Here is a 25,476-nt window from a genome sequence, read left to right on the forward strand (position 1 = left end):
CCTAAACTTTTTCTAAGATCCTTCTTTTCCGAGCTAATAACATCAAACAGCTGCTTTCCCCCATTTCTGCTTATCAAGAATAAATTACGATTGCTCAATAAAATAGCTATTATTTAGATTCTCGCATTGTGTGGAAGATGCACGATAAATTGTTAAGTATAAGAAGGGAATACACGCCCCGAATTTCAAAGGCCCATAATTATATTGTGAAAGAATGCGTAGGTAGGGGTAATTTTGGTGATGTGTATAGGGCCATTGATAGAACAACAAATAAAGTGGTAGCAATCAAAGTTGTGGACCTAGAAAATACAAATGAAAGGTTAGAGGTATTAGCACAAGAGATTTTTTTTCTAGCAGAGTTGAAATCACCTTACATCATCAATTATATTACTACGTTATTAGAAGATGCTTCCATGTGGATAGTTATGGAATATTGTGGAGGTGGATCATGTTCCGATTTATTAAAGTATTATTTCAATAATGGATTACCTGAAAAGAAAGTTGCCTACATTACTAGAGAAATATTAAAGGGTTTACAATACTTGCATGAACAAAAAAAGATTCATCGGGATATCAAAGCGGCTAATATTCTATTGACAGAAGAAGGCCATGTTAAACTAGGTGATTTTGGTGTTAGTGGCCAACTAAAGTCCACGTTAAGAAGAGGGACGATTGTGGGAACCCCATATTGGATGGCACCAGAAGTAGCTTCACAAAATATAGAAGGGTATGATGAAAAGATAGACATTTGGTCCCTTGGAATTACAGTATTTGAATTATTAAAAGGTGTTCCACCATTGGTTAAGTTAGACCCCATAAGAGTATTGGCTAATTTATCAAGAAAAAGTGCCCCAAGGTTACAAGGAGCCTATTCAGATGCAGCAAAATCTTTTGTTGCCCTTTGCTTAATTAAAAATCCGAATGAAAGACCAGCTGCTGTCGACTTATTGAAATTTCCATTTGTTAGATTTATTACAGTAACCAATTTGAAACACGAAATAGAGTTGGTTAAGGAATATAAGAGATATCCAAAGTCTCCAGGACATATGATGCAAGACAGGTTATATAATGCTCTATCTAGAACCAATATTGAATGGGATTTTGCTTCAATCAGAGCAAATGGACCCAAGAAATACGAACTAACTCCAGTAACAAAGGAAAGTCCAACATCTTCATCTATAATGAATGAGAATGGAACATATTTGAATCAATCTCAATTAATTACCCCCATTACAAACCCAAGCACTCCTTCCTTTAGGAAGCGTAGATTAGAGTCATTCGAATTGAGAGCAGAAAAAGAATTAAAACAAGATTTTGAAGCATCGATAGTGAAACAAATATCCTCGGATGTTAATTCAACTGTGCCTCAATGTAGACGCTTGAGTAATTCGACACAGTCTCAGCTATTAACCCCAACAACAAAGTCCACTGCATCTTCATTTAGAAAGTATCAACCAGAATCTTATGAAATAGAAACAGGTCAAACTAATGGATCACTTATAATGAACCAAATGGGCCCTGGTATTGATTTAAAAACAATTCAATTTGATTATTTGAATAATGTAATCTGTCACAGCTTAAGAAGAATGGATGAAAGGGCAAATGCTGAAGAGGCCAAGGTATACATTGGTGAGATGTTGAATTTGTTTAAAGATGTAGAAAGCAACGTGGCTGGATTCAGTGAAGTTTTCATCGAAGAGATTTCTGTAAGACTGGAGTCCATAAGAAACTATTTATCTAAATAAATTAAAAATACGTTTGCATATTTTTCTTCAAATCATATTATCATAAAAGTCCTGATTTTTTAGGATTAAGTTGCTATTTTGTAGTAACCCTGGTCTTTTTACTATTGTTACGTAATAAAGTATGTTGCTTTGGGAACATGCGCTTCGGAGACTTGAGCTGATTTTTTAAACATTTTGTGACATATCCTAAATAAAACTGATTACTCTTAACATACTGTTAACCAACTATAAAGAATAATATTAAACACATTACTGTTCAAATAATTATTTTAATCCAATTGAGAAGCCAAAACTTCAAAGAAACAAACAAAGAATATGAAGATTTTAAATTTGGTGGTACCCTCTATTTTATTCTCCAATTTAGCCATCGGAAGAAAACTTCCAAGTCTTAAAGAAAAATTGCCTTCTAACGCAACATTACTGGCAGATGATTCAAAAGTCCATATACTTCCAATAGATGTTGATAAGAAAAAGGCTCAGAATAGTACTTTATCACAGCCAGAAATATGCAAGAAAGAAAGTCACCAGATTTCTTCCGCCCAAGAACTAAACGGTTTACAATCCCAATGCACCTCAGTTGCCGGTTCTATAGAAATTATGTCAGATTATTTAGATTCAACTGTCGATTTTGGAATGTTGAAAAATGTTGAAGGTGGGGTTAAAATTTCAAATTCACCACATATTGTTGATATTCAAGGAAAGGATCTTCAAAATATTCATGGAACATTTACACTTTCAAACTTAACATCATTTGTCTCTTTGAATTTACCATCATTTATTTATACAAGAGCAGTTGAGTGGGAGATTTTACCAATTTTTAGTAGAGTTTTACTAAACAACAAAATAATTAAAGTTCGAAATATTGTTATTTCGGATACCGCCTTGGCAGATATAGATTGTTTCAAAGAAATAAACGAGACTGATATTTTCAGCATCAATAATAATAGGTTTTTAGAAACTATTGAATCCAATATCAATATAATAAACCAAGATTTGACCATTCATGCCAATGCAAAAGATTTAGAAGTGGACATGAGCCAATTAGTCTCGGTTAAAAATTTAACAATAAGAGATACCGCCAAAGTTTTTTTTCCCAAACTTGAATATGTCAACCGTTCCTTTGAAATAATTGAGAATACATTTACTGAGTTGGATGTTTCAAACTTAAAGACAATTGAAGGTACACTTGGATTAATAAATAATACTGAATTGACAAAAATTGATATGAATAAACTAACAACAATCAAAGGAGGTGTAATGATCTCAAACAATACTAAACTGGAGCATATTGATTTCTTACCTAATTTGAGACAAATTGATGGTGCAATTTACTTTGAGGGTAAATTTAAAGACACAGATTTTCCCGAACTTAGACTTGTTAAGGGAAGCGCATATATTAAATCAACATCTGAAGATTTAGATTGTGCCAAATGGACAAAAGTAGTAAACCAAAAATCAATTATAAGAGGGGGAAAAATTAATTGTATTTCTGCCAAAAGAGAAAAGGCTGTTGAACTCAATAATGAAGGTGAAGTATTAAAGGAAATGGAAACTTCCCATGAATTGGAGACCAATAAGACTAGTACGGGAGAAAAAAAAGAACTTCTTAAAGAGAAAAGTAGTGGCACTATATTAAAACCTCTTTCCTTTGGTGGGTTAGTATTCTGTCTCTCCCTCTTCTTGTTCCATTGATGGTATTATAGTCAATTGAATTTAGGGTAAATATTACCATCTATTTTATTAAAATATATAAATATAGCTAACAAATCATTCCGCATCATTATTAAGCAACTGTGGCATCCAACGGAAAATGGAAAATCTCCGACGGCGAAGTTTTACCATTTGTTTATGCTGAAATCTATAACATTACATAACTTTTATTGACTCTGACTGATAGGTATACCAGACAATACTAATATTGATTAAGGTGTCCATAGATCATTTCAAGTTACCTAGATAATATAGATTAAGGTGCTTATGGACATGAAAACCACACAAGAAGCGATGAGAGGAAACTCAAGCTCATCGGATGAAAATCCAAGAACGTTGAATCAAGATATATCTGATACTCCCTCTACTATGAGCACCCCAAACACCGTTGCTAACTTAGTTCAGGGAGAAAAGTCTTTAAAACGACCTCGAAAGAAAAGAAAGACGTTCAGTTGTGATGTATGTCGAAAATTCAAGACAAGATGTGATTTTGAAGTTACCGTTGGTAAATGCCATAGATGCCACGTTCTACAATTAGACTGCTCACTTTCTAAGGAAGATACATCAACACCAAACGATAAACCGAAGGATAACTTGTTACCAACTAATTTGCAGATCACTAAAGAAACAGAAACTGTTACTGTATCACCCTCTCTGAATAACAATAATATCTACGACAGGACCAACTCTGGAATAGATATCAGATTACAGAGGCTTGAGGATGATGTGAGGGCCGTACATAACAAAATAGATAGACTTCTTATGCTACTAGAGAGTTCTAATTCAACTGCAGCTACTGGTAGGCGATTATCACAATCACATTTTTCTCAGGTAGCACAAGATAATCAAACAACTTCATCCTATAATACTGCAAAGCCCACCCAACCAACAATTTTCAAGCATTCATCAGGACTAACTGATGATAACAAGCTTATTTCTGTGGATGGATTTCGACTTAGGGAACCTCCTCTGAGATTGATTGATGGTATCGATGAGAGACTTTTTCCATGTATCGCAACTACCAAGAAGGATCAAATTGCGCGGGAACAACGTCCCTCAGCTGTAGCTCGAGTTCAATTTCTTCATTTTTATGAAAAACATCGAACATTATGTTTAAATCTTTCCAAGGAGTTTTTGGTAAGATCACACTTTTGGATCATCCCAGGAGGCAGCAAAAACTTGACAGAACAGTTCATTCATAATCATTTATTCATAACGAGTGTGTTCACAATTATTGCTATGAGTTTTGCAGATAATCAGAAGTATGCTGAAGAACAAGAAAAATTATATCCATTGGTTGAAAGACTTTTAACCAATACGTTGACAATGTTCGAAAAGTTAACGCCACATGATATCGAAGCAATTCTGTATTGTGCAATGTTTCCCATTTCAAGAAAGTCCAAAAGGTATAGGCAGCTGAAATTTAACTCCTTAGTCTTGACCAATTTTGCCATGTTCAGTTTGCTAAAGATTGTCGATTTCCACAAAATTAAAGAAAGAGTTTTACACAAGGAGGAATATTTACCAGATGATCTCTATCATTTGCGAATTTTAAATTCGCTGACCGCTTGCCACTTGCAGTACTCAATTAGTTATGGAGATATTTCTCCTCAAGATCAAAGGATTAAAGAGTATAATGATTTGATTGCCAAATTTCCACAGTCAAATTTTGGTGATGATATAAAGATTAGTGAAATTAAGTTAGGAGCCATCGTAAATACCATCTTTATGAATTTTAAGAAGTATTTCCATTCATTTAAGGATTCTGCAGAGGCTGATATGGATAAGATTGATTCAACATTACATAAAAAGAAAATGTTAATATTTCCTGAACTGGACTATTGGCTCAATAGCTGGGAGGAATTATTAGCCAAGGATGGTGGCGGTGTTCTTCTATTTACGTTTGATTACTATCACATCATGATATGTCGCTCATTTTTCACAGAATTTTTGAGTGAGATGAAATTATACCCAACTTTTTTGAATGATGCCCTATTCACAATGAGGGAACATGCATTTTCACTGCTTCGAGGATTCCTACGCTTACCACCTGCATTGATCAAAGGGGCACCCAAATTGACAACTTATCAGCTTGTGTATGCCTGTTTAACATTATGTGATTTTCTGCATTGGTTTGATTCTACAGAGAGACAGCAAGTCCTAAGCCTATGTTCCCGTGTTTATTGGCACTTGAACACCATTGGAGAACAATTGAATGAAGCTACCGATAACGTTGGAAAAATTATAAAATCAATAATTGATACTAGTAGGAAAAGAGTAAGTTTAGGTCATTTTCCATCACCACTTGGGACTTCATCGACAACTACAGCTGACCCGGAGGGAGTTGCAATGCTATCGAGTAATGATGACAATGTAAGGAAATCTGTCAGTAGCGTCGATATCACTAATACTGAAGGCTTGAAATCTCTAAAATCACACACAAGTTCCATTGAAAATGTTACTGCAAGAGACTTTAACATTCCAGACGTAGACAGATTTAATTCATTTGAAGATTTTTTCCAAAATTTTTTCGATCATTTGAAACCAACTTCACGAAAGATATTCTCTTCCAGCACAGACAAGAGTGATGGTACTGCTTAAGAAAAGTTTGTAAACTTCAGCTTTTCACGATTCCCAATAGTGTAATAATAACCTGCTTCTCTGGTTTGTGATAGTGATGTGTATTAAATATATGTTTCAAGTTAAAAGTTATAAAATATATTATATTATAAATTTGTCAATATTCTTATCAATTAACTTAAATAAGTTGGCTATGGGCTTGGATTTATAAGCTTCTACCAGATAATTTATCTCCCCCTAAGTAAGGGCAACCCTGGTAGGTTCTACTGCTTCATCGATTCTTTCTATTTTGCCCATACCCACTATCGGTGAGTAATATTTATTTGATACCTAGCTGTGGACACCAGCCCCATAGCAATATATAATAAGAGTGTTCTGTCTAAAGTATTTACCTATCAATGGAAGTAGTTCGGCCGGGATATGGTTGTGCGACACCGCCGAACTAATCTCGGCCGAAAGTTTTATAGCAATGGTAATATATACGTTACATAACTAGTGAAGCTTACCAAGGACAATGAACTTAAGGAAGAAAATTCCAACCCTTTAACTACATAAGTTTCCCTTATTTTCCACAATATTAGTTTTTTTCTTCAATGTACTGAACTAGTTTAGGTCGTTTTCTTGATGGTGCTAAAGTAAAAAAAAAGCATACTCTATATATCGTATCAGTGAACATGTTGAGCCCAAAAACAAAAATATTCGCCTCTGGTTGGCTTATTGGTAATAATTTGTTACATATATGAAACGTGTGTTATCGATTCTGTAGTCACTCAGTTATCTTCGACACTTGTTTGAAAACAGCTAAATTATTATTATATGATTATTACATATCAAAAATATGTTTCAGAGGTCATACTTAATTTCACAGAGAAGTTTGTTAGCTAATAAATAGAAAAAAATCACTTCAAGGGGGTAATATTGGGGCGAATCTTTCGCCGGTTCAAGTTTTAGAGATGGAGGTCGAACTGCCATGGAAAACCCATAAATAAGGTGGTATTATCTATGTACTAATAAATATATCAAAGTACACAAATATATTATTATTTTATATTATTATTTTATTATAAGATGAATATATCTGTGATTGTTCATTAAAACGACTAGAAAGTGATAAATGAAGTTTATTTAATATCGACTAAGTTAACATCAAAGACCAAATCAGCATTTTCTGGGATAACACCTGGAATACCTCTCTTACCATAAGCCATGGAACTTGGGATTTGAATGGTACGTTTTTCACCAACACACATGCCAACTAAACCTTGGTCCCAACCTTGAATAACGTGGCCAGCACCTAATTCAAAGGAGATTGGAGTACCTCTGTCATAACTGGAATCAAATTTGACACCACTATCTCTCAATTTCCCGACATAGTGGACATCAATTGTATCACCTTTCATTGCCTTTTGACATTTGGTAATTGGAATCTTGTGTGTAACTTCAATTTCTAGCTCCTTTAGGGATCCAGCCATCACCGAGGAAATGAATAAAGCAGGTAGTAAATTAGTGAGACGCATATTGTGATAGTTTCTATAAAAAATGGAATGAAGTTTATCTTACTTAGAAGGTAGCAGAATCTCTTTAATGTCATCTCGAACTCTCCTGAAGTATTCAATTGTTTTTACGTGTTCATTAAAGATTCATAGGTTACCCTGCGGACAATTTTGACATCGATTCTTAAATGAGGGTGACAAATATATATAATTAAAGTAAGTAGAGTCATTCCATAAGATAACATTCTTTTATTCTATTCTATATTGGAGATAATATCGATGATATAATTTATAGATGTCAATATTTAACCGCCAAATTACAATTCATCATGCTCAGTAATATCAACACTTCCTTCACTGGTGGTATCAGTATGTTCAATACCTCTAATGGCATCTGCATCGATGTGATAGGTACCATTATTTCTAACAAATTCGACTAGTTTTTCCAAAGTTCTTGAATCCTTAAACATAATAGGTTGAGTGTCTTCACCAGCGGGGAATAAAACAACGGTTGGATACCCCTCGACAGGATAATGAATGATATCATTAGCTGTGGCGTCCACTTCAGCTAATAATAATTTATCCTTTGTAGATTCATCTGAGGCGTAAATGTCGGCCAATTCTTCAAAAATTGGTGCTAATCTCTTACTATGAGAACACCATGGAGCGTAATATTTGACCAAGACATCCTTGGATTTATCAAAGACGATTGCATCATGAGTGTCCCCGACCAATTTATAGACATTTGAATCTTGGCTTTTTGGGACAGGTTCAGATCTTTGCATGGGTACAGCGGTTTTATTTACAAATGCATCAATTAACTCAACAATTTTATCTTCATCTAATTCCAAAGATCCCTTCAAATCTAAATATTCTTCATCAGATAATTGTGGTAAGGAGTACTTCATATTGTTGGTGACGTTATGAATGGCAAATAATGGGTATTGTTGTTTTAAACTTAGGTGCTTGACATGGTTACTATAAGTGTTGGCATCTAAAGCGATGAAATTAACTTCACCACGATACTTTTGTCCCAATTCGGTGAAGAAATCAGTGTATTTAACCAAATCGTTCTTATCAGTGTAAAACAAGTATGCCAAGGGCATCTTAGTTTCCATATACTTGTTGAAATCAGCAATTTTACAATCTTGGAAGAATGGTAGTAATGATACTTTAGTCCATTTAATGAATTCGTCTTTGTTATCAATAATCTTATCTAGATCACCGACGTAAGGAATTGGTTCTGGAATAATCATTTTCATTACAGTTTGTCCCTCGGGTAATCCTTCATTTTCCCTAGCAATCTCTTCTGAAGTTTCTTCCACTTGCACTGGAGCTGGGAAAAGCATTAATCCATGAGATGAATTCTTTGTTGGGTAAGAAACAAATACGTATTTATCATAACTATCCGTTGCCATTTCATAGAAAGTTTCATTCAAACCTGGGGCACCAAAATCGGCCAATAAAGGTATTGATCTATCTTGAGTCAAATATTTTTCGAAATCTTCTTCATTATCGACGACATTAATGGGTGAAACAGCTTGAGCAATCATGAATGGTACCAATGTCTCAGCTGATTTGGTACCTGTATAAGTGGGGGCCTTAACTATTTTTTGGTTCTTGAAGATCTTTAAAGTTGGGTAGTAGTTAATTTCCAATTGAGAACATAATAATTCATCTGCTTCACAATCAATTTGCACTAATGAGATATCATGTTGTTGTAGTTCGTTGGCGGTAGCGACGAATTCTTGAATCAATAGTTTGGAATGGTAATCCCAGGGGACGTAAAATTCTGCCAGGACCAAGTTATGACCTGCGATGAATGCAGCAAAATTCTCACCTGTTAACTTGATGACAGCGGAATCTTCTGGTGCCACAGCGGAGGGGAATTGTCCCTGTGTGTTAGCCACGGTAGAGAGCAGAGTAGCGGCGGCGGCAAATACAGCTTTCTTCGAGAGGAACATTGTGTATCGAGGTTGACGACGGAACTAAGTGTATCGCTGTCTTAGTAAGATATGTATGTAAATGTATCTATGTATCTACCTCGTTTGAGAAACTAACTTATTTGTTCTATTATTTTTTTGCAACGCGAATTTTCCAGTGAGTGAACTGAACGAACGACACATTTGGCAATGATAACAGATTAAATACACGCCTATTTAATGTACATAACTACTTTTATTCTTGTTCTGACTCTTTTTCCTTGTGAATAATAGGTGGTGGTGGTACTGCGGAAGCCCCATCGCTTTCAGTTGTCGTGGGTGGTCTGGTAAACTTGTCCTTGCCCTCGTTGAAATACTCCAGCATATTTGGATCATCCACAGCAGTAGCGACCTTTTTCTTTCTATGTGCAGATGGTGGTGGTGCCGGAGTGGTGTGTAGTTGCTGTGAAGGTATGAAACTGTCTGCAGAGTCAATTGGTGGAGGCAACGACGAGGACATTTGTTGCTGCTGTTGCTTGACTGTGGGTATTCTATGCAAAAAGCCATACCCAACACCACAACCCAGCCTTCCATCGGGTCCTATATGTACTGTGATGGGTCTTACACAATCGGAAACCTTGTTATATACATACAAGATCAAATCATGGTTAGCCCTTGTTCTTACGATATCCTGTAGTAAAGTCTCACCTCCAGTGGACAACAGACCATCCTGACAATTGACGATGTAATCTTCATCCGGGATCAGGCCAGCCAATTGTGCTGGTCCGCCAGGGATGTTCAAGTTCAATATATGGTAGGTGTAAGTGGCGCCAATGAGGGGAGTCCATTGTACTTTGAATCCCAAAGGTTGAAATGTGTTCTGTTGTGCCGTGTTTGTGTTATTGAGGGATATTTCATCGAGATGAGTTTCATCCTTCGGTGTGAGTGTGATGTATTCGTCTCTGAAAGTGCCTCCCTTGGCGGACCAAATGTTCAATTTGACCATGGGAGAGTGGCCCTGTTGTGCCGTGATGGATATATCGTTTAGTAGTTTGTATATGGCGTTGTAATCCGGGTATGAGAAGCCGTGTTGGTTTGTAGTTAGCGGTAAAGGGTCGTCGTTCAAACCGACAATGTAGTCGAAGAATGAGTTCAACTGTAGTTGCAATTCATCGACCCATACGACTCTTAGTCCGGCGAGAGAAGAATTTATGGAGGCAGATAAACCGTTGTCCGTGGAAGTGGGTGTCAGTTGGTTGTAGATCAAGTTTGGCGGGATGCATTGGAAGAATGCGTCCAGTTGGTTCTGGTCGTTGGAGAGGGCGAGAGTGTCCTGAACACTCTGCTCGATGGTTCTGACGAATGATTTCGCGATTCTGAACATGTGGGGAGGGCGGTTTCAGGTTGAGAATGAGATCAATACTGGAGTAGAGTTTAACTACTATTTATTATTTATTTATTTTGCAATTAATAGTTTTATTATTATTATTATTTCAATTGTGTAAATATTGAACGAACTGGGTCACGTGGCTGATGTAAGCATTGACACCGGGTAACCTATCATTAATATAGTATTAAATTCAGTACAAAAATCAATTCTAATTAGCATATTTGATCAACATAGAATAAACACTTAATACCCACCCCATTATATACCTGTTATTCAGCTTACAATGAACGAAAATCACCACAACATCACCAGACACGAACACAATAACGCGGGGTTGTTTCGTCGAGAAGAAAAAAACGGAGCGGAAAAAGGGGTTTCCAATTATTTAAACAACCACTTGTTTCTTTCTGTTCTGTTCTGAAACTTTTCACTCCCAACAACAAGAACAACATCAACTACATCAACATCATGTCCTTCGAGAACCTGCACAAGGCCGGCGAACATGCCCTCACGGAAGCCGTAGACAAGATCGTCAAGGACTTCGAAGTCACTCCAGAAAAGCTAGACGAACTAACCGCATACTTCATAGAGTCCATGGAGAAGGGACTCCAATACGACGCCAATGATCCACATAATAACGACAGAGGCTTGCCCATGATTCCATCCTACGTCACGGGGAAGCCCAACGGGACTGAACAGGGGGTCCTTATGGCTGCTGATTTGGGAGCTACCCATTTTAGAGTATGTTCCGTTCAATTGAATGGTGATCATACTTTTAACATTGAACAAATGAAATCCAAGATCCCGGAAGAATTGCTTTACGATGAAAATGTTACTAATGATGAATTGTTTAGTTTCTTGGGGAGAAGAACTAGAGCATTCATTAGAAAGCATCATCCAGAAGTGTTGAAGAACAAGGCATTGAATTTGAATCAAGATCCTGATGCCCCTATTGGAGACGATGAAGATTCCATTAATAATAATACCCTTGACGTGTTGAAGATGGGGTTTTCCTTCTCATATCCAGTGGACCAAAAATCTATCGGTTCAGGTACTTTGATTAGATGGACCAAGGGCTTTAAGATTGAAGATACTATCGGTAAGGACGTCGTGAAATCATTCCAAGACCAATTGGACGCTCATGGGTTGGATATGATTAGAGTCGTCGCATTAACAAACGATACCGTAGGTACTTTCTTGGCTCATTGTTACACTTCAGGGGATGCAGAAACAATGACGGGTGAAGTTTCTGACCCTGTCATTGGTGGGATCTTTGGTACAGGTACTAATGGTTGTTACATGGAAGATTTAGATAACATTAAGAAATTGACAGATGAAGAGAAGGCCAAATTCAAACAACATGGTAAGACTAAGATGGTCATTAACACGGAATGGGGGTCCTTCGATAATGATTTACTACATTTACCAGTAACACAATATGATATCGATATTGATGAAAAATTCTCCTCTAACCCAGGTTTCCATTTGTTTGAAAAACGTGTCTCTGCCATGTTCCTTGGTGAAATCCTAAGAAACACTTTGGTCGATTTACATCAAAGACGTTTAATCTTAACACAATACAAGACCCATGATCAATTACCTCATCGTTTGAAGACCCCCTTCGAATTGGCCACAGAGGTGTTATCCCGTATTGAAATTGATGATTCATCCAATTTGAGAGAAACAGAATTATCATTCTTACAAAGTTTAAGACTACCGACTACTATGGCAGAACGTAAGGAAATTCAAAGATTAGTCCGTGCCATCTCTCGTAGATCAGCTTACTTATCTTCTGTCCCCATCGCAGGTATCCTCATCAAGACAGGTGCATTACACAAGAGATATCATGGGGAAGTCGAAGTCGGTTGTGCTGGTTCCTTGATAGAATATTATCCAGGTTATAGATCAATGTTAAGACATGCATTGTCATTAAGTCCAATTGGAACAGATGGGGAACGTAAAGTCCATTTGAAGCAATGTAAGGACGGTGCTACCGTCGGGAGTGCCTTGTGTGCTTTGGTGGCTTAAGCTGTCTGTCTGTGTTTCTTTTATTTAATCTCCTATGTAACGTACGTTTTATAATATTAATAATGAATTTTGTTTGTCTTTCCGTCTAGTCTGAAAAAAAAAAAATTGGCATTGAAATAATAGCATGTAGTTTGTTACCACCAACACATACATCAATCACTCATCTTGTATGCTGAGATCCACACTAAGGACCATGGCCCAAAAGAGAACTTACCAACAACGCAACAACTACAACAATAATAATGGGTCCCGTAACCAATATTTTGGCGTCAATAAGATCAAATCGACCAAGAATGAACTGTTTGTAAGAGACTTACCGCCACAATTCAGAAGTAATGTAACGCAATACAAGAATGCCCTTTCAAAACTCTCATCTAACAAACCTGAGCAATCATGGATTAACCAATTCGATCATTTTAAAAACTTATCAAAGATTGAATATTTTGGAGACCAAAGTAATAAGGCCCATCTAGATATGGTCGAAAAATATTTACAAAAAATTAACAAATCTTACAGAGAATGTAACAGAGAAAGTACATTAAAACTGAATGCAAAGATTGATTCGTTCAATAAAGACTGGGTTCAATTACACGGATCTGTGCCTGATATACCCATTGAAAAGCCAAAATCATCTTCTACCAAAGACGTCGACCCTCTAACATCAGCATACATGATCCAATTAAAGACTCTCAAGAGGGAACATCATCCCATAGTGTATGCTGTACCAGGTAGTACCAATTTTGATTATTTATCCACGGCAATCAGATTGATGAATATGCGGAGAACCATTTGCTTTTCATTTGATATTGAAGCCTTTGAATTTGATAACAATATTGTGACAGAAATTGGTATTTCAATCTACGATCCAAGAGAAAATAATCATTCCCTGGTACCACTTACTAGAAATTATCATTTGGTAGTAGCAGAAGCCTTGTCCCTTAGAAATAAGACATGGGTTTGCGATTACAAAGATTGTTTTCTCCTGGGTGAAAGCTTGGTTCTACCACTGCAGCAATGTGTAGAATTTGTTCAAAATTTAATTGATTATTATATGATCCCACAGGGGAAGGAAGAATTTAGTTGGTCTAGAGCATTTGTCGGGCATAATATCAAAGGTGATATCAAATGGTTAAGAAGCATTGGTATCAACTTCCCCGCAGATAATGAAATGGATTTTGAATTGAGTGCTGAAGAAGGGAAAAAACGCATTCATGTCTTGGATACGATGAAATTATACTCTGCATGTTATGGAAGTGACGGTAGTAATTTGGGTAAAATATTACGATTGTTCCAAATACCACATGCATATTTACATAATGGTGGTAACGATGCACATTACACTTTAAAATTGTTAATGTTCATGTGTGATATTAATTTTAGGAAACAAATGGGGTTGGATGATTTGAATGTCATGTCCTCACGAATTCATGAATGGATTAAGAGAGGTAAATCTGAACCAAAGATATTACCTATGTCATATGCCGTGTCCGTTGCAGATACAATGAAGAACGTACAAACAATGGAGAATGGACCTGAAAATAAGAAACGTCGCACAAAGAATAAAGAATTGGTGAGTCAAACGGAATTTGGTGGATCACAATGGTTTGCAAAAGCGATCGATGCCTTTTCCCATGTCATGAAATGAAAGTAACATTAATAATATTCTTTAAAATGAACATTTTATTTTATTTATTTTATTTATTAATTCATGCATAAACTCTTAAAGCTATATATTTTTCTAGGCCAAGATAGGAGCCAATTTTTTCTGCAATTCACCAGATTGGAAGATTTGTTGTAGTTCATGATTACCACCGATGAATTCACCTGCGATGTACACGTGAGGTACCGTCTTTTGACCGTTAATGGCTAACAAAGCCTGTTGGATCTCTTGTCCGTCCTGCATCAAATCTAGTTCCAGCACTAACGCCTTTGATTGTGGGACCTTACAGTCGTTAAATAAAGTACGTCTGGTGGCTATGCTGTATGGACAGTATGATTTGGCGAAGACAATGATCTTGTTCTCCTTGATAAGTTTTTGGACGTAGTCAATAGTTTCTTGGGCAACCATTTTGTTTTCTTTCTTGTGCCTGTGGTAGTATAGTACAGTAAAGAATATGATAATGAGTACAAGTCTAAGATTTTCCGGGATGTGCATTGTTGCAGTTATTTATACTCCTTGGTAGATGGATGAAATCTCTTGTTCATTCACTCACTCATTGATTGATCAGAATTTTTCAAAGGGGTGTCTGGCATTTTGTTTTGTCAGCAAGCCCTAGGGTTTTATTTTGCTGCCCTAGGGTTCACAGCATTAATAATAATAGTATTAATCATCAATATCTTCTTCTTTAGCCACAGATGACAAATGGGCAAAGTTAGTGGCACCTTAGCATCGTAATATGTCCGCTTCCTCCGAATATCCCTGCACCATGAGTTGCCTGGACGCATTCGATCAGTTGACCGCATGCTATTCGTTGGGTGGACAGTTTCGTAACTACTACCGTTATGGCGAATACAATTCATGTACCAAGCAACTGGCTAAATTGAAATTCTGCATTGTCAACAGTAATGACCCTGTGAAAGTGCAGCAATGGTACAAGGAACAAGCGGAGTTTAATTCCAAGTTTAGAGGAAGCTCCGACGATATCTGGGAGGAAAGGTGATAACGATCTTAAACGAAATACTTATTCTTTTACCACATATATATTTGTGCATATATATGTCTATTTATTTGTGAATAAATAATTACCATCATTATGAAGTTTATTTACATGTGCTGTTTTGGAATATATTTATTTGTTTGCTTCATTTCATTTCTTAGATGGGTTTGTTCCCAAGATTTCATCTTTTTCAGTTTCTTCATTTGGATCCTTATATAGCTTTTCTGATTCCTTCATTAGCTCATATAACTGTGTAACTTGGTCTGGTGATAATTTCTCCAACGTCGTTGCATTCATACTAGCCTCCTTCCAATTCCCATTGCTGATCAACGTCAAGTAATCCTGCCAGCTAGTCAAGAACCCAACAATATGTAATGGGTTATCAATATTCTGATGCAATTTGAACTCGTTCTTCACATACTCATCCCCCATTTCCCTCTGTATGGCTGGTAGATGCTTATGTTCCCTAAGGATTCTTCTGTAAAGCATCAACGGTGGTAACAACGGTTGGCTTTGATGATGTGAGGCCAACCCTCTGATTACACTTCTTGTGTCAGGTAATGTTCTAGTTCCTCTGAACATATTGCTTCCTATTCTATGCACTGGGTGGTTGCGTTAAGAGTTGATAGTGACTAGTTAGTTACATCTTAACTTTGACTCGTTGAAAATGCTTCAATCGCGCCATAAAAAAGGTATTGCGCTAGCAGACAGATGTTGAAGACATATATAAGGAAACTTTCCTATAAGTGAAAAATTTACGATTAGAGAGAGAGAGAGATAAGAAGGCTCAAAAGTGACATGGATATCAAAGACAAAAAATGGGCAATACTCCTTCCGCAACATACCCAGGACCGGCTATTCCCAGAAGCAAAAGGAACCTTTGCAAAAGGAGAGATAATAGCTTACACGGCTTGGAATGTCATTGCACTAAAGAAGATATAGAGAAACAAAGAGATGCATGCCGGCAGTTCAAAAGAACATGGGAGTTTGCTGATCATTATAAATGTTTTGTCTCCACAAACCGGACTTTATGCCAGCTCCATGAAAGGTTTGCCCACTACGGACCGTATCGGCGTGAAGAACCTAGGGCATCCACTGACCTTAATATAAAAGTAGACTCGGTGTTGATAGTATTAGGTTCTGAGAATCAACAAAATGTGATGATCGGCACGGGGATGAATGTTGGTGCTAAACAATTGCATTCTATCTTCAGTGAGTGTGGTCTGTCTACCGATACGATTAGGAATCTTATTCTGCAAGAAATCGGCGAACGAGGCTTTACACCCTCCACAACTTATAAGCCCAAGAGCTCTACTTTAGCTGCCTTCAAAAACTTAAGTCTTTGTAATTTCCGATATGACAATGTACAGGAAAATTTACATGATCCATGGAACGAACTGAAATACCCTACATTTTTTATTGGATGCACTGATAAAGATGGCGATCAGAATTTTTCGGTTGCCTATGCCATTTGTAAAGTGATTAAAGAAATTTCGAAGCACCTGCAGGAGGAGCATTTGGAGGGGAACGTACATCAAATTGCAAAATTGATGAATGCAAGAGATCTTCGGATAGAAATGACGTTAACCACCCAGTATGAGGACAATTTTGATAACGGTACCCTAAATGAGGACCGACTTTCCTATAAGCGCATCAATCTGGTTTACTTTGGCGAGGGTGTTACCTCGCGGCTACTTGGGCGAATGGTTGATGTATGGGAGTTTGATTCTGACGGTATGTTTGAAAGTGAAAAGCAAGCAGAAGATTGGTTACCTTGCAGCGCTCGTCTTTCAGGCATGGCGGCATATCTTCCCATAAAATGTGATGCCCTGGATAGCATCACTTTGCTGCTTGAGGATATGAGACACGGAGACTGGAAGACGTCAAGCACGCTGGATATTGATAACGGATGGGAGGACTCTATGGTTTGGTAGATCAAAGGATAAAGATTTTATATGTTAGCGTTATTACACAGTATCCATAACCGTTTGTTATAAGTCTTTTAATACGGGTAACCGTTGGTGGCCACCTTCGGAGGGACACGATCCGATCGATCACCGGACGTGTCAGACCACTTAGTATGCAAGTAGGGGGTTGCATTGTATTGGACACTATGTCATATGCTAACGTATATAAGCTACCATGTTGAGACGTCTTTGACTGCTGGACCCTTTGGGTATTTATTTATATTAATATATATTACTTACGTAATATAACGAAGAATACTTTGAATTAAAGGATTACTCTTAACATTATATAATTTTTTTTTAATTGAGAAATATGTGACAGATATGCTAAGGATGCGCCGCTAAATATAAAATATATAGATTATATTTCAACTTCTCGAACAATTGTACTGGAACCGAATATTCTACAAGATGGATAGGATACGTCTATCAAAGAGCAAGTTGTTCCACAAAGAATGAAAAAGAACAATATAGAATATGATCAAAAAGAAAAGAATAATTTTAGAGTTTTACAAAAAAGTTGTAGAACATTCTAGAAAATTCTATGATCAGAATATGCTTATCCGACGACGTCTGAATATCTCTGGTTTCTATGTGAAGAAAATATTTCTACCCAAATGGAAAACTATATAAAGGGTAAGAAATGTTAGAAAGAATGTATTGGTTAAATGTTAGTTTAGATATTATATATTTTATTATATAGAAAAAAACGACGAAGAAAATATTGTATATTAATAATAAAAATGACTGAACAAAGTAACCCTACCATTGCTCTACAAGATAAGGAACACAAATCTTATCAAATTGAAACAGTGACCCAAAAGAAAAAATGCGAAGAGTAACTTGATATTATTGTTGAGCAACTTGAAGGAAATTTTATTTTTACTTTTAATGCTAAAGATGCGTTGCTAAATATAAAATATAAACAAGTTCAACTTCTCAAATTCTCCACCGTCTTAGGATCTTGGCCAAAATCTCTCCCAGAGTACAATATATGCATGGCATATTATTGACATCCACCTTCTACAGTTTCTTGACAGCTGAGAAAAATGCCCACCCTTAATACCCTTCCTAAGGCAACGAAGGAAAACAAGGCTTATGTACACTATGCAAAGCTTGAACGGTATGGAATTGCTAGCCCCAACGGCATACAAAAGAACATTTAACCATGCAATAACGCCAACCTGTTGAAAGAAGGAAAGTATCAAGGTTTTTAACTCTTCGGTGCCTTTGGTGTACTTTTCAACATCTTTCTTCAACATTTGGAACTTCTTACTTTTTCGAGCAAAATTTTCTCTTTGATATTGACTGTCTTCCACATATTTGGTTAAGCTACTTTCCAAACTTCGGAAAGTGGGCTGAATTCTCTCATGTTGTGAAACAACAATATCAGACTCTGATCGAAGTTCTCGCTACTTCTATCAGGTCCAAATCAAGTCATTTGTGAAATCACTGACAACAATGACACACCGACTTGAAACACTTTACAAACTATTAAATAGTGGGACACCGAAGCCGCAGTAATCCCAAATCAGCAAAGTCTTTCTTTTAATTAAATTTCCTTTCCTTAATCCTTATAATTATTAAAGCTATTTACTACATAAAAATTTATCTAGAAATATATATTGAGCACTAACTATACTCAGTGATCAAGGTCAACTCAAATTCCTCTTATTTTTCTTTCTTTGATAGCGGCAGCTTTCATTTCTCTATCAGTAACGGAAAAAAAAGATTGCGCTAGAAGTTTTATGGAGACATATATAAAAGGGCGTTCCTATCCCTATAAATTTCACGATGGGAAAGAGAGATAAGACGACTTACCAGTGACATGGCTATCAAAGAAAAAAATGGGCAATACTCCTTCTGCAACATACCCAGGACCGGCTATTCCCAGAAGCAAAAGGAACCTTTGCAAAAGGAGAGATAATAGCTTACACGGCTTGGAATGTCATTGCACTAAAGAAGATATAGAGAAACAAAGAGATGCATGCCGGCAGTTCAAAAGAACATGGGAGTTTGCTGATCATTATAAATGTTTTGTCTCCACAAACCGGACTTTATGCCAGCTCCATGAAAGGTTTGCCCACTACGGACCGTATCGGCGTGAAGAACCTAGGGCATCCACTGACCTTAATATAAAAGTAGACTCGGTGTTGATAGTATTAGGTTCTGAGAATCAACAAAATGTGATGATCGGCACGGGGATGAATGTTGGTGCTAAACAATTGCATTCTATCTTCAGTGAGTGTGGTCTGTCTACCGATACGATTAGGAATCTTATTCTGCAAGAAATCGGCGAACGAGGCTTTACACCCTCCACAACTTATAAGCCCAAGAGCTCTACTTTAGCTGCCTTCAAAAACTTAAGTCTTTGTAATTTCCGATATGACAATGTACAGGAAAATTTACATGATCCATGGAACGAACTGAAATACCCTACATTTTTTATTGGATGCACTGATAAAGATGGCGATCAGAATTTTTCGGTTGCCTATGCCATTTGTAAAGTGATTAAAGAAATTTCGAAGCACCTGCAGGAGGAGCATTTGGAGGGGAACGTACATCAAATTGCAAAATTGATGAATGCAAGAGATCTTCGGATAGAAATGACGTTAACCACCCAGTATGAGGACAATTTTGAGAACGGCATTCTAAGGGAGGAGCGGCTTTCCTATAAGCCCATAAATCTGGTTTACTTTGGTGAGGGTGTTACATCAGGGCTACTTTGGCGAATGATTAAGGTATGGGAGTTTGATTCTGACGGTATGTTTGAGATTCAAAATCAAGCAGAAGACTGGTTACCTTGCAGCGCCCGTCTTTCAGGCATGGAGGCATATCTTCCCATAAAATGTGATGTCCTAGATAACATCACTTTGCTGCTTGAAGATATGAGGCACGAAGACTGGAGGACATCAAGCACGCTCGTTGATAACGGATGGGAGGACTCTACAATTTGGTAGATCAAAGAATCTAAAGATTTTATATAATATAATTTGCCTTTAAGTGAATGTATATGACAGATATGTTAATCTGTAATTTTAATGATAAGGATGCACTACTGAATATAAGCTACAGATTATTTCAATTTCTCAAGATGCTTTGAAGAATCCATCTTTTCGTAATCAACTTTAAAAGATCCCAAGATCAACAATCGCATCATTTAAACTGGGAAAATGTTAGGAGATCCCTGTGCAGTAATCTTGTTAGTTTTGGAAAGTCTCTTTGAAGATATGACGTCTATGGTCGTCGATTTGAAAAATGATAAGAATACATTACTAAATATGATATATAGACTATTTCAACTTTTAAATTTCTCCACCGTCATGAGGTATTGGCCCAAAGATCTGCTACAGCATCCCCAAATCTCTCCCAGCGTACAATAAACGCATGCCATATTATTGATATCCACCTTCTAGCATTTCTTGACAGCTCAAAAAAATACCCTTTTGTAAAACCATTTTTAAGATTAATAGGGAAAATAATGGTCATAGTCAGTATTGAAAAAGCAAACTGTATCCACTTGGTGACCCCAGTGGCACGCAAAAGAGCAATTAACGTGGAAACACTACCAAGCTGTTGCACAAATAAAAGTAAGAAAGCCTCTAATTCTTCATTGCCTTTGGTGTACTCTTCCACATCTTTCTTCAATTCTTGGAACTTTTTACTTTCTCTACCAAACCTTTCTGTAAAACATTGAGTGTCTTCCATATATTTAGTTAAGGTACTTTCCAACTTTTCCAAAGTTTTTTCCATCCCCCTAAGTTGTTCAACAATGATATCCAGCTCTGCCTCAACTGCCCTCTTTTGGTCCACAGTTTTAATGTCATTGTCATATTTGTTTTTCAAATCGACGACCCTAGACGTCATATCTTCAAAGAGACTTTCCAAAACTAACAAGATTACGTCACAGGGATCTCCTAACATCTTCCCATTTGTAATGATGCGTCTGTTGATCTTGGGATCATCTCTAAAGTTGATGACGAAAAGGCGAGTTTTTTTGAACAAAAAGGTTATGCCACTGTAATAATCAGAAATGATATTTCCTCTTTGATTCTCATTGGGAAAAAAGGAAAAGTATAACCATTTGTTTGCTCTTCCCCACACCCAAGGCAAAGGGCTACGGAAAGTATCCAAATCCATGTTTGGCTTAAACTTACAGTATTTTTGCCCCAGTTCTTTTAAAAGTGGATTTGGAGGTTGGTGAAGCACAATAACTTCGAATATAGAGGAGGTAGTGGACTTTGACTGCATCATCTCGAAAGCATCACTGGCACTACTGAATGCCTTAACAAGTAATTCATTATCTATCAAATCCTCGGTAATGAAGTTTCGGGCTCTTCTGGCGCTGATGAGTTGCTCATTTTTGCAGTTGGTTATTATGTTTTTGCTATTTAGAAAAGTAGATCTTCAGAGAAAACAGTCTAGGAATTGGGTGGCGAATTGTGTGTTTATATACCATTGTTCCCCGAGAAAGCAGCCAATGAGACGTATCCCCATTGTCCGAGAAATTCTCCCCTAAAATTGCAAGGCGGCTAAACAACATAATACAACAAAGAGGGTTAAACCAATAAAGAACGTCTAATTCCTCCTCTCGGTAAGTTAAAATACGTATTCCTAGCTAGCTGGCCATAGTTGACGATATCATTCGTCAACGTCTGTAATGCTGTATATCAAATATATAAATAGATAAATAGAAAAAAAGAAAAGAAGTAAAAATGAAACGTTAAACTAACATGATATAGTATAATATAATAATATAATGATGATTTATTACAAATTGTAATGGGTAATGGAATGAAATGAAGGCAAATAAAATAAAATAAAAAAAGGACATCAAAAATGAATATAACTATTAGGTTGGTTGGTTAAGTGCTTGCTTGCTTAGACATTAACACCAGAAATCGTAAACTCTACGCCATTTTGGACCGGTTCTTAATCTTTCTCTGTATTCGTCTTCTTCTTGTTTGATTAACTCTTCATCAAAGATATTTCTGTGAGAGATCAAATCGATATTCTTGGCTCTAATGAATAATTTCCAATCCTTCTTCCAAATCTTGTAACCGAAATAGAATGCTAATAAGATAGGCATAGCCAAATAATTTTCAAAGAAATTCTTAGCATCCAATTTAATTGTCAAATCAGCGTTAATTGGAACCAAGGCGACCCAGAATTGAGCAATTAAGATCATGAACATCATTATGGCAGCGTATGCGGACCCGTACCAACCCACTTGAGATCTGAACCCCAGTTCACCAATGGAACGTCCCTGTACATGCATGGCTCTTCTGAATCTAATATGGGAAATACAAATGGCCATCCATGTAAATAATTGAGATAGACCAGAGATGGCTAATAACCAAACAAAGACTTCATCTTCCTTTGGAGAAGTAGCACAGAATGCAATGACACCAAATATGGCAGCAGTAGCCATACCAACTAGAGGTCTCCCCTCTCTATCAATGTAAGAGTAAATTTTTGGAGCGTAACCTTGTTCAGCTAGGGATAATAACATACGAGAACTGGAATAGTATGCAGAATTGGCCACGGAAAGCACAGAGATTAAGATAACGGCGTTAATGAAATGAGGTACCACACGAACACCATGTGTAGAGATGGCTAAGACGTATGGAGAAGCCTTGACACCACTACCAGTGGAACCTAATAATTGATCAGAATTGTATGGAACAAGGAACCCAACGATGGTAATGGATGATAAGAACATACAAAGAATTCTGTAAATCATTTTCTTTGCAGCAGATGGGATAGCCTTACGTGGGTTAGATTGTTCTGATGCAGTGACCCCGATAAATTCAGACATACCGAATGCGAATGCAGCGTTAACTAGAGTAGCCATACAACCTTTAAATCTTTGAATACTGGTATCCCCTCTCAAGGCACCAGGATCATGCCAATATTTAGCACCGATGTAACCATCTGTACCAGCACCACCACAAATGACAGTGATCCCCAAGATAAAGAACCCAATCATCATCATGATTTTACAAGAGTTGAAAATGAATTCAGCTTCTGCATAACCTGCGGCACCACCAAGTAAATTAATACCGATAATTAAAATGTAAAAGATAATGACAAAGATATCTGGGTCGACTTTTGTAGTCCAATATTTAATTGTCATTGATGCAGTAACTAATTCCAAGGGACAAACACATAACCATTGAATGGCATACAACCAAGCGACAGCAAAACAAAAGGCTTCATCGACTAAAAATGAAGGGTAAGCGTTAAACCCACCGACCAAATCAGAGTAAGCGACGGCTAATTCCCCGACAGCTTGAATAATACAATACAGACAAGACCCCATAATACCAAACCCGATAATCAAACCTGCAGGACCAGCTTGGACTAAAGAAGACCCTAACCCGACCAACAGACCGGTACCGATTCCTGTTCCCAGGGAGATCATAAGGACATGTCTTGGTTTAATTGTCTTTTTCAATTCATCAGATTTACTGTTATCGTTAATTTGGGCGTCATGATGATGAGGAAGTGGTTTGGGAGTCCCATCTTCGTTATATAGAATCATATTTTCCAAATCAGATTCGGAATTGGCACCGTTATTGTTAACATTGGTTGGATGTTGTTCAGCCCTCTTGAAAGAGTCCATGAAATTTCTAATTCTAGAAGGTTTGGTGGTATGTTCTTCGAAGTCGGCACCACTCACGTATTGACGAGTGACTGGAGAGGAAGAAGTATCATCGTTTGATTTCTCTCCGAAATACTCGATGATGTTTTCCTGTTCCGTAATGGAAGCTGTTCCAATTTCCCTTTCCTTTGGTTTGACGTCTTTCATTTCGAAATCATTATTATGGTTGTTGTTGTTGTTGTTGTTGTTGTTCGAATTAGAAGACGAGAACGAGTGGATGGTGACGTTATCCTTCTTGCTTCTTGACGACAACGGGTTTCTCATTTTCTGTAATGTTTGAATGAATGTATTAGATTTATTGAAGTACTCGTAAAAAAAAGCCAAGACGTGAAATAGAGTGAACAATAAGAAGGATGATTCAAAAACGGGAGGTAGTTTCTTTTATTTGCCATTTGGAAGTGGGATTCAAAATTTTTCAGCAACGGAGTGGAGTAGTTGATGAAGGTACGGTACGTTTACTCATTGCTTGCGAAGATTGGTAGATAGTACGTAATCGCATTGCTGATAAGCGGATATGGAAAGCAGGCCGGGTTACCGTGCGCAATTAACGCCGCACGGGATGACCATAATGGGATGGCAGGGGTCACGCGGGTCCCGTTCTCAGCCGCACAGGGCGGTCACGCGGCACGCTTATCGGTGAGGCGTCATTCGCCGCAATCCCGGATATCGGTCGCCGACTCGGCTTTGGGTTTGGGTCCTTGAGATAACGTAAGCGTCGGCAAATCTACCTGTAGATCAATAAATCTTGTCTGATGGATAGGCGGCTCCCTCATCAAAGGGGAAGTAACTGGGGAGAAGCTAGCACAACTTCAAGTCAGTGGAGTGTGTTCCTGTACGTCTAAAGCCAGCTTCATGGTTGTAGATTATTTTCCTGCTGCAAGGGAAGGGAAGGGAATGGAACGGAAGAAAGAAAGAAAGAAATAACCAAACTAAGGCGATTTTAAACCATTAAATAACGCCTTATTTAAGTAATATAGGGAGATGAGACACCCGTGTGGAGAAGTAACGTATTTGTAGTGTGTTTATATAGAGATTTCCCCAACGGCCAGAGAGTCATCGGTCCGAGCCGGACAGAACCCCTAATCGCTCAAACAAGTCAGTCAGATCTTAAAAGTGGAAAACGTATTTCTTGCTTATCTGAACGTGAATGTGACATTTCCGTGGTCGCTTTGTACGTCGGGAAAGGGGCAGCGTATCACGTACTAGTATATAGCATATACGTATACACGACACAAGCGATAAGAAATTAGACAAGTCGATAACGGTTTCACAAGGGAGAAAACCTCATGTTCTAACAACTCGGTGATCAAGCAAACAGAT

General features: G+C 37.3%; 15 protein-coding genes across 15 annotated transcripts; 8 read left to right on the forward strand and 7 right to left on the reverse strand.

The window, feature by feature from the left end:
- Window positions 1-137: 137 nt before the first annotated feature.
- On the forward strand, window positions 138-1,745 carry SPS1 (putative serine/threonine protein kinase SPS1; the record flags this gene model as incomplete). Its single annotated transcript, XM_003672931.1, has 1 exon — window positions 138-1,745. One exon carries the CDS (start codon window positions 138-140, stop codon window positions 1,743-1,745), a length of 1,608 nt encoding a protein of 535 aa, XP_003672979.1.
- A 315-nt stretch (window positions 1,746-2,060) lies between these two features.
- On the forward strand, window positions 2,061-3,437 carry SPS2 (Sps2p; the record flags this gene model as incomplete). Its single annotated transcript, XM_003672932.1, has 1 exon — window positions 2,061-3,437. One exon carries the CDS (start codon window positions 2,061-2,063, stop codon window positions 3,435-3,437), a length of 1,377 nt encoding a protein of 458 aa, XP_003672980.1.
- Window positions 3,438-3,722: 285 nt separating this feature from the next.
- Window positions 3,723-6,056, forward strand: URC2 (Urc2p; the record flags this gene model as incomplete). Its single annotated transcript, XM_003672933.1, has 1 exon — window positions 3,723-6,056. One exon carries the CDS (start codon window positions 3,723-3,725, stop codon window positions 6,054-6,056), a length of 2,334 nt encoding a protein of 777 aa, XP_003672981.1.
- Window positions 6,057-7,156: 1,100 nt separating this feature from the next.
- FPR2 (peptidylprolyl isomerase family protein FPR2) lies at window positions 7,157-7,552 on the reverse strand (the record flags this gene model as incomplete). Its single annotated transcript, XM_003672934.1, has 1 exon — window positions 7,157-7,552. The coding sequence occupies one exon, from the start codon at window positions 7,550-7,552 to the stop codon at window positions 7,157-7,159; it is 396 nt and encodes a 131-aa protein (XP_003672982.1).
- A 293-nt stretch (window positions 7,553-7,845) lies between these two features.
- On the reverse strand, window positions 7,846-9,492 carry EUG1 (protein disulfide isomerase EUG1; the record flags this gene model as incomplete). Its single annotated transcript, XM_003672935.1, has 1 exon — window positions 7,846-9,492. The coding sequence occupies one exon, from the start codon at window positions 9,490-9,492 to the stop codon at window positions 7,846-7,848; it is 1,647 nt and encodes a 548-aa protein (XP_003672983.1).
- Window positions 9,493-9,706: 214 nt separating this feature from the next.
- Window positions 9,707-10,834, reverse strand: GRH1 (Grh1p; the record flags this gene model as incomplete). Its single annotated transcript, XM_003672936.1, has 1 exon — window positions 9,707-10,834. The coding sequence occupies one exon, from the start codon at window positions 10,832-10,834 to the stop codon at window positions 9,707-9,709; it is 1,128 nt and encodes a 375-aa protein (XP_003672984.1).
- A 474-nt stretch (window positions 10,835-11,308) lies between these two features.
- EMI2 (putative glucokinase) lies at window positions 11,309-12,868 on the forward strand (the record flags this gene model as incomplete). Its single annotated transcript, XM_003672937.1, has 1 exon — window positions 11,309-12,868. The coding sequence occupies one exon, from the start codon at window positions 11,309-11,311 to the stop codon at window positions 12,866-12,868; it is 1,560 nt and encodes a 519-aa protein (XP_003672985.1).
- A 169-nt stretch (window positions 12,869-13,037) lies between these two features.
- NCAS0A00350 (uncharacterized protein) lies at window positions 13,038-14,513 on the forward strand (the record flags this gene model as incomplete). The annotated part of the gene is made up of 1 exon (XM_003672938.1): window positions 13,038-14,513. One exon carries the CDS (start codon window positions 13,038-13,040, stop codon window positions 14,511-14,513), a length of 1,476 nt encoding a protein of 491 aa, XP_003672986.1.
- Window positions 14,514-14,606: 93 nt separating this feature from the next.
- Window positions 14,607-15,023, reverse strand: GRX2 (dithiol glutaredoxin GRX2; the record flags this gene model as incomplete). The annotated part of the gene is made up of 1 exon (XM_003672939.1): window positions 14,607-15,023. One exon carries the CDS (start codon window positions 15,021-15,023, stop codon window positions 14,607-14,609), a length of 417 nt encoding a protein of 138 aa, XP_003672987.1.
- Window positions 15,024-15,264: 241 nt separating this feature from the next.
- EMI1 (Emi1p) lies at window positions 15,265-15,528 on the forward strand (the record flags this gene model as incomplete). Its single annotated transcript, XM_003672940.1, has 1 exon — window positions 15,265-15,528. One exon carries the CDS (start codon window positions 15,265-15,267, stop codon window positions 15,526-15,528), a length of 264 nt encoding a protein of 87 aa, XP_003672988.1.
- A 147-nt stretch (window positions 15,529-15,675) lies between these two features.
- SDH7 (Sdh7p) lies at window positions 15,676-16,107 on the reverse strand (the record flags this gene model as incomplete). The annotated part of the gene is made up of 1 exon (XM_003672941.1): window positions 15,676-16,107. One exon carries the CDS (start codon window positions 16,105-16,107, stop codon window positions 15,676-15,678), a length of 432 nt encoding a protein of 143 aa, XP_003672989.1.
- Window positions 16,108-16,343: 236 nt separating this feature from the next.
- On the forward strand, window positions 16,344-17,459 carry NCAS0A00390 (uncharacterized protein; the record flags this gene model as incomplete). The annotated part of the gene is made up of 1 exon (XM_003672942.1): window positions 16,344-17,459. One exon carries the CDS (start codon window positions 16,344-16,346, stop codon window positions 17,457-17,459), a length of 1,116 nt encoding a protein of 371 aa, XP_003672990.1.
- A 1,880-nt stretch (window positions 17,460-19,339) lies between these two features.
- NCAS0A00400 (uncharacterized protein) lies at window positions 19,340-20,452 on the forward strand (the record flags this gene model as incomplete). The annotated part of the gene is made up of 1 exon (XM_003672943.1): window positions 19,340-20,452. One exon carries the CDS (start codon window positions 19,340-19,342, stop codon window positions 20,450-20,452), a length of 1,113 nt encoding a protein of 370 aa, XP_003672991.1.
- A 361-nt stretch (window positions 20,453-20,813) lies between these two features.
- NCAS0A00410 (uncharacterized protein) lies at window positions 20,814-21,746 on the reverse strand (the record flags this gene model as incomplete). Its single annotated transcript, XM_003672944.1, has 1 exon — window positions 20,814-21,746. The coding sequence occupies one exon, from the start codon at window positions 21,744-21,746 to the stop codon at window positions 20,814-20,816; it is 933 nt and encodes a 310-aa protein (XP_003672992.1).
- A 634-nt stretch (window positions 21,747-22,380) lies between these two features.
- Window positions 22,381-24,420, reverse strand: GNP1 (glutamine permease GNP1; the record flags this gene model as incomplete). The annotated part of the gene is made up of 1 exon (XM_003672945.1): window positions 22,381-24,420. The coding sequence occupies one exon, from the start codon at window positions 24,418-24,420 to the stop codon at window positions 22,381-22,383; it is 2,040 nt and encodes a 679-aa protein (XP_003672993.1).
- Between the last annotated feature and the right edge of the window lie 1,056 nt (window positions 24,421-25,476).

Source organism: Naumovozyma castellii, chromosome 1, assembly GCF_000237345.1.
Source record: "Naumovozyma castellii chromosome 1, complete genome".
Taxonomy (NCBI): domain Eukaryota; kingdom Fungi; phylum Ascomycota; class Saccharomycetes; order Saccharomycetales; family Saccharomycetaceae; genus Naumovozyma; species Naumovozyma castellii.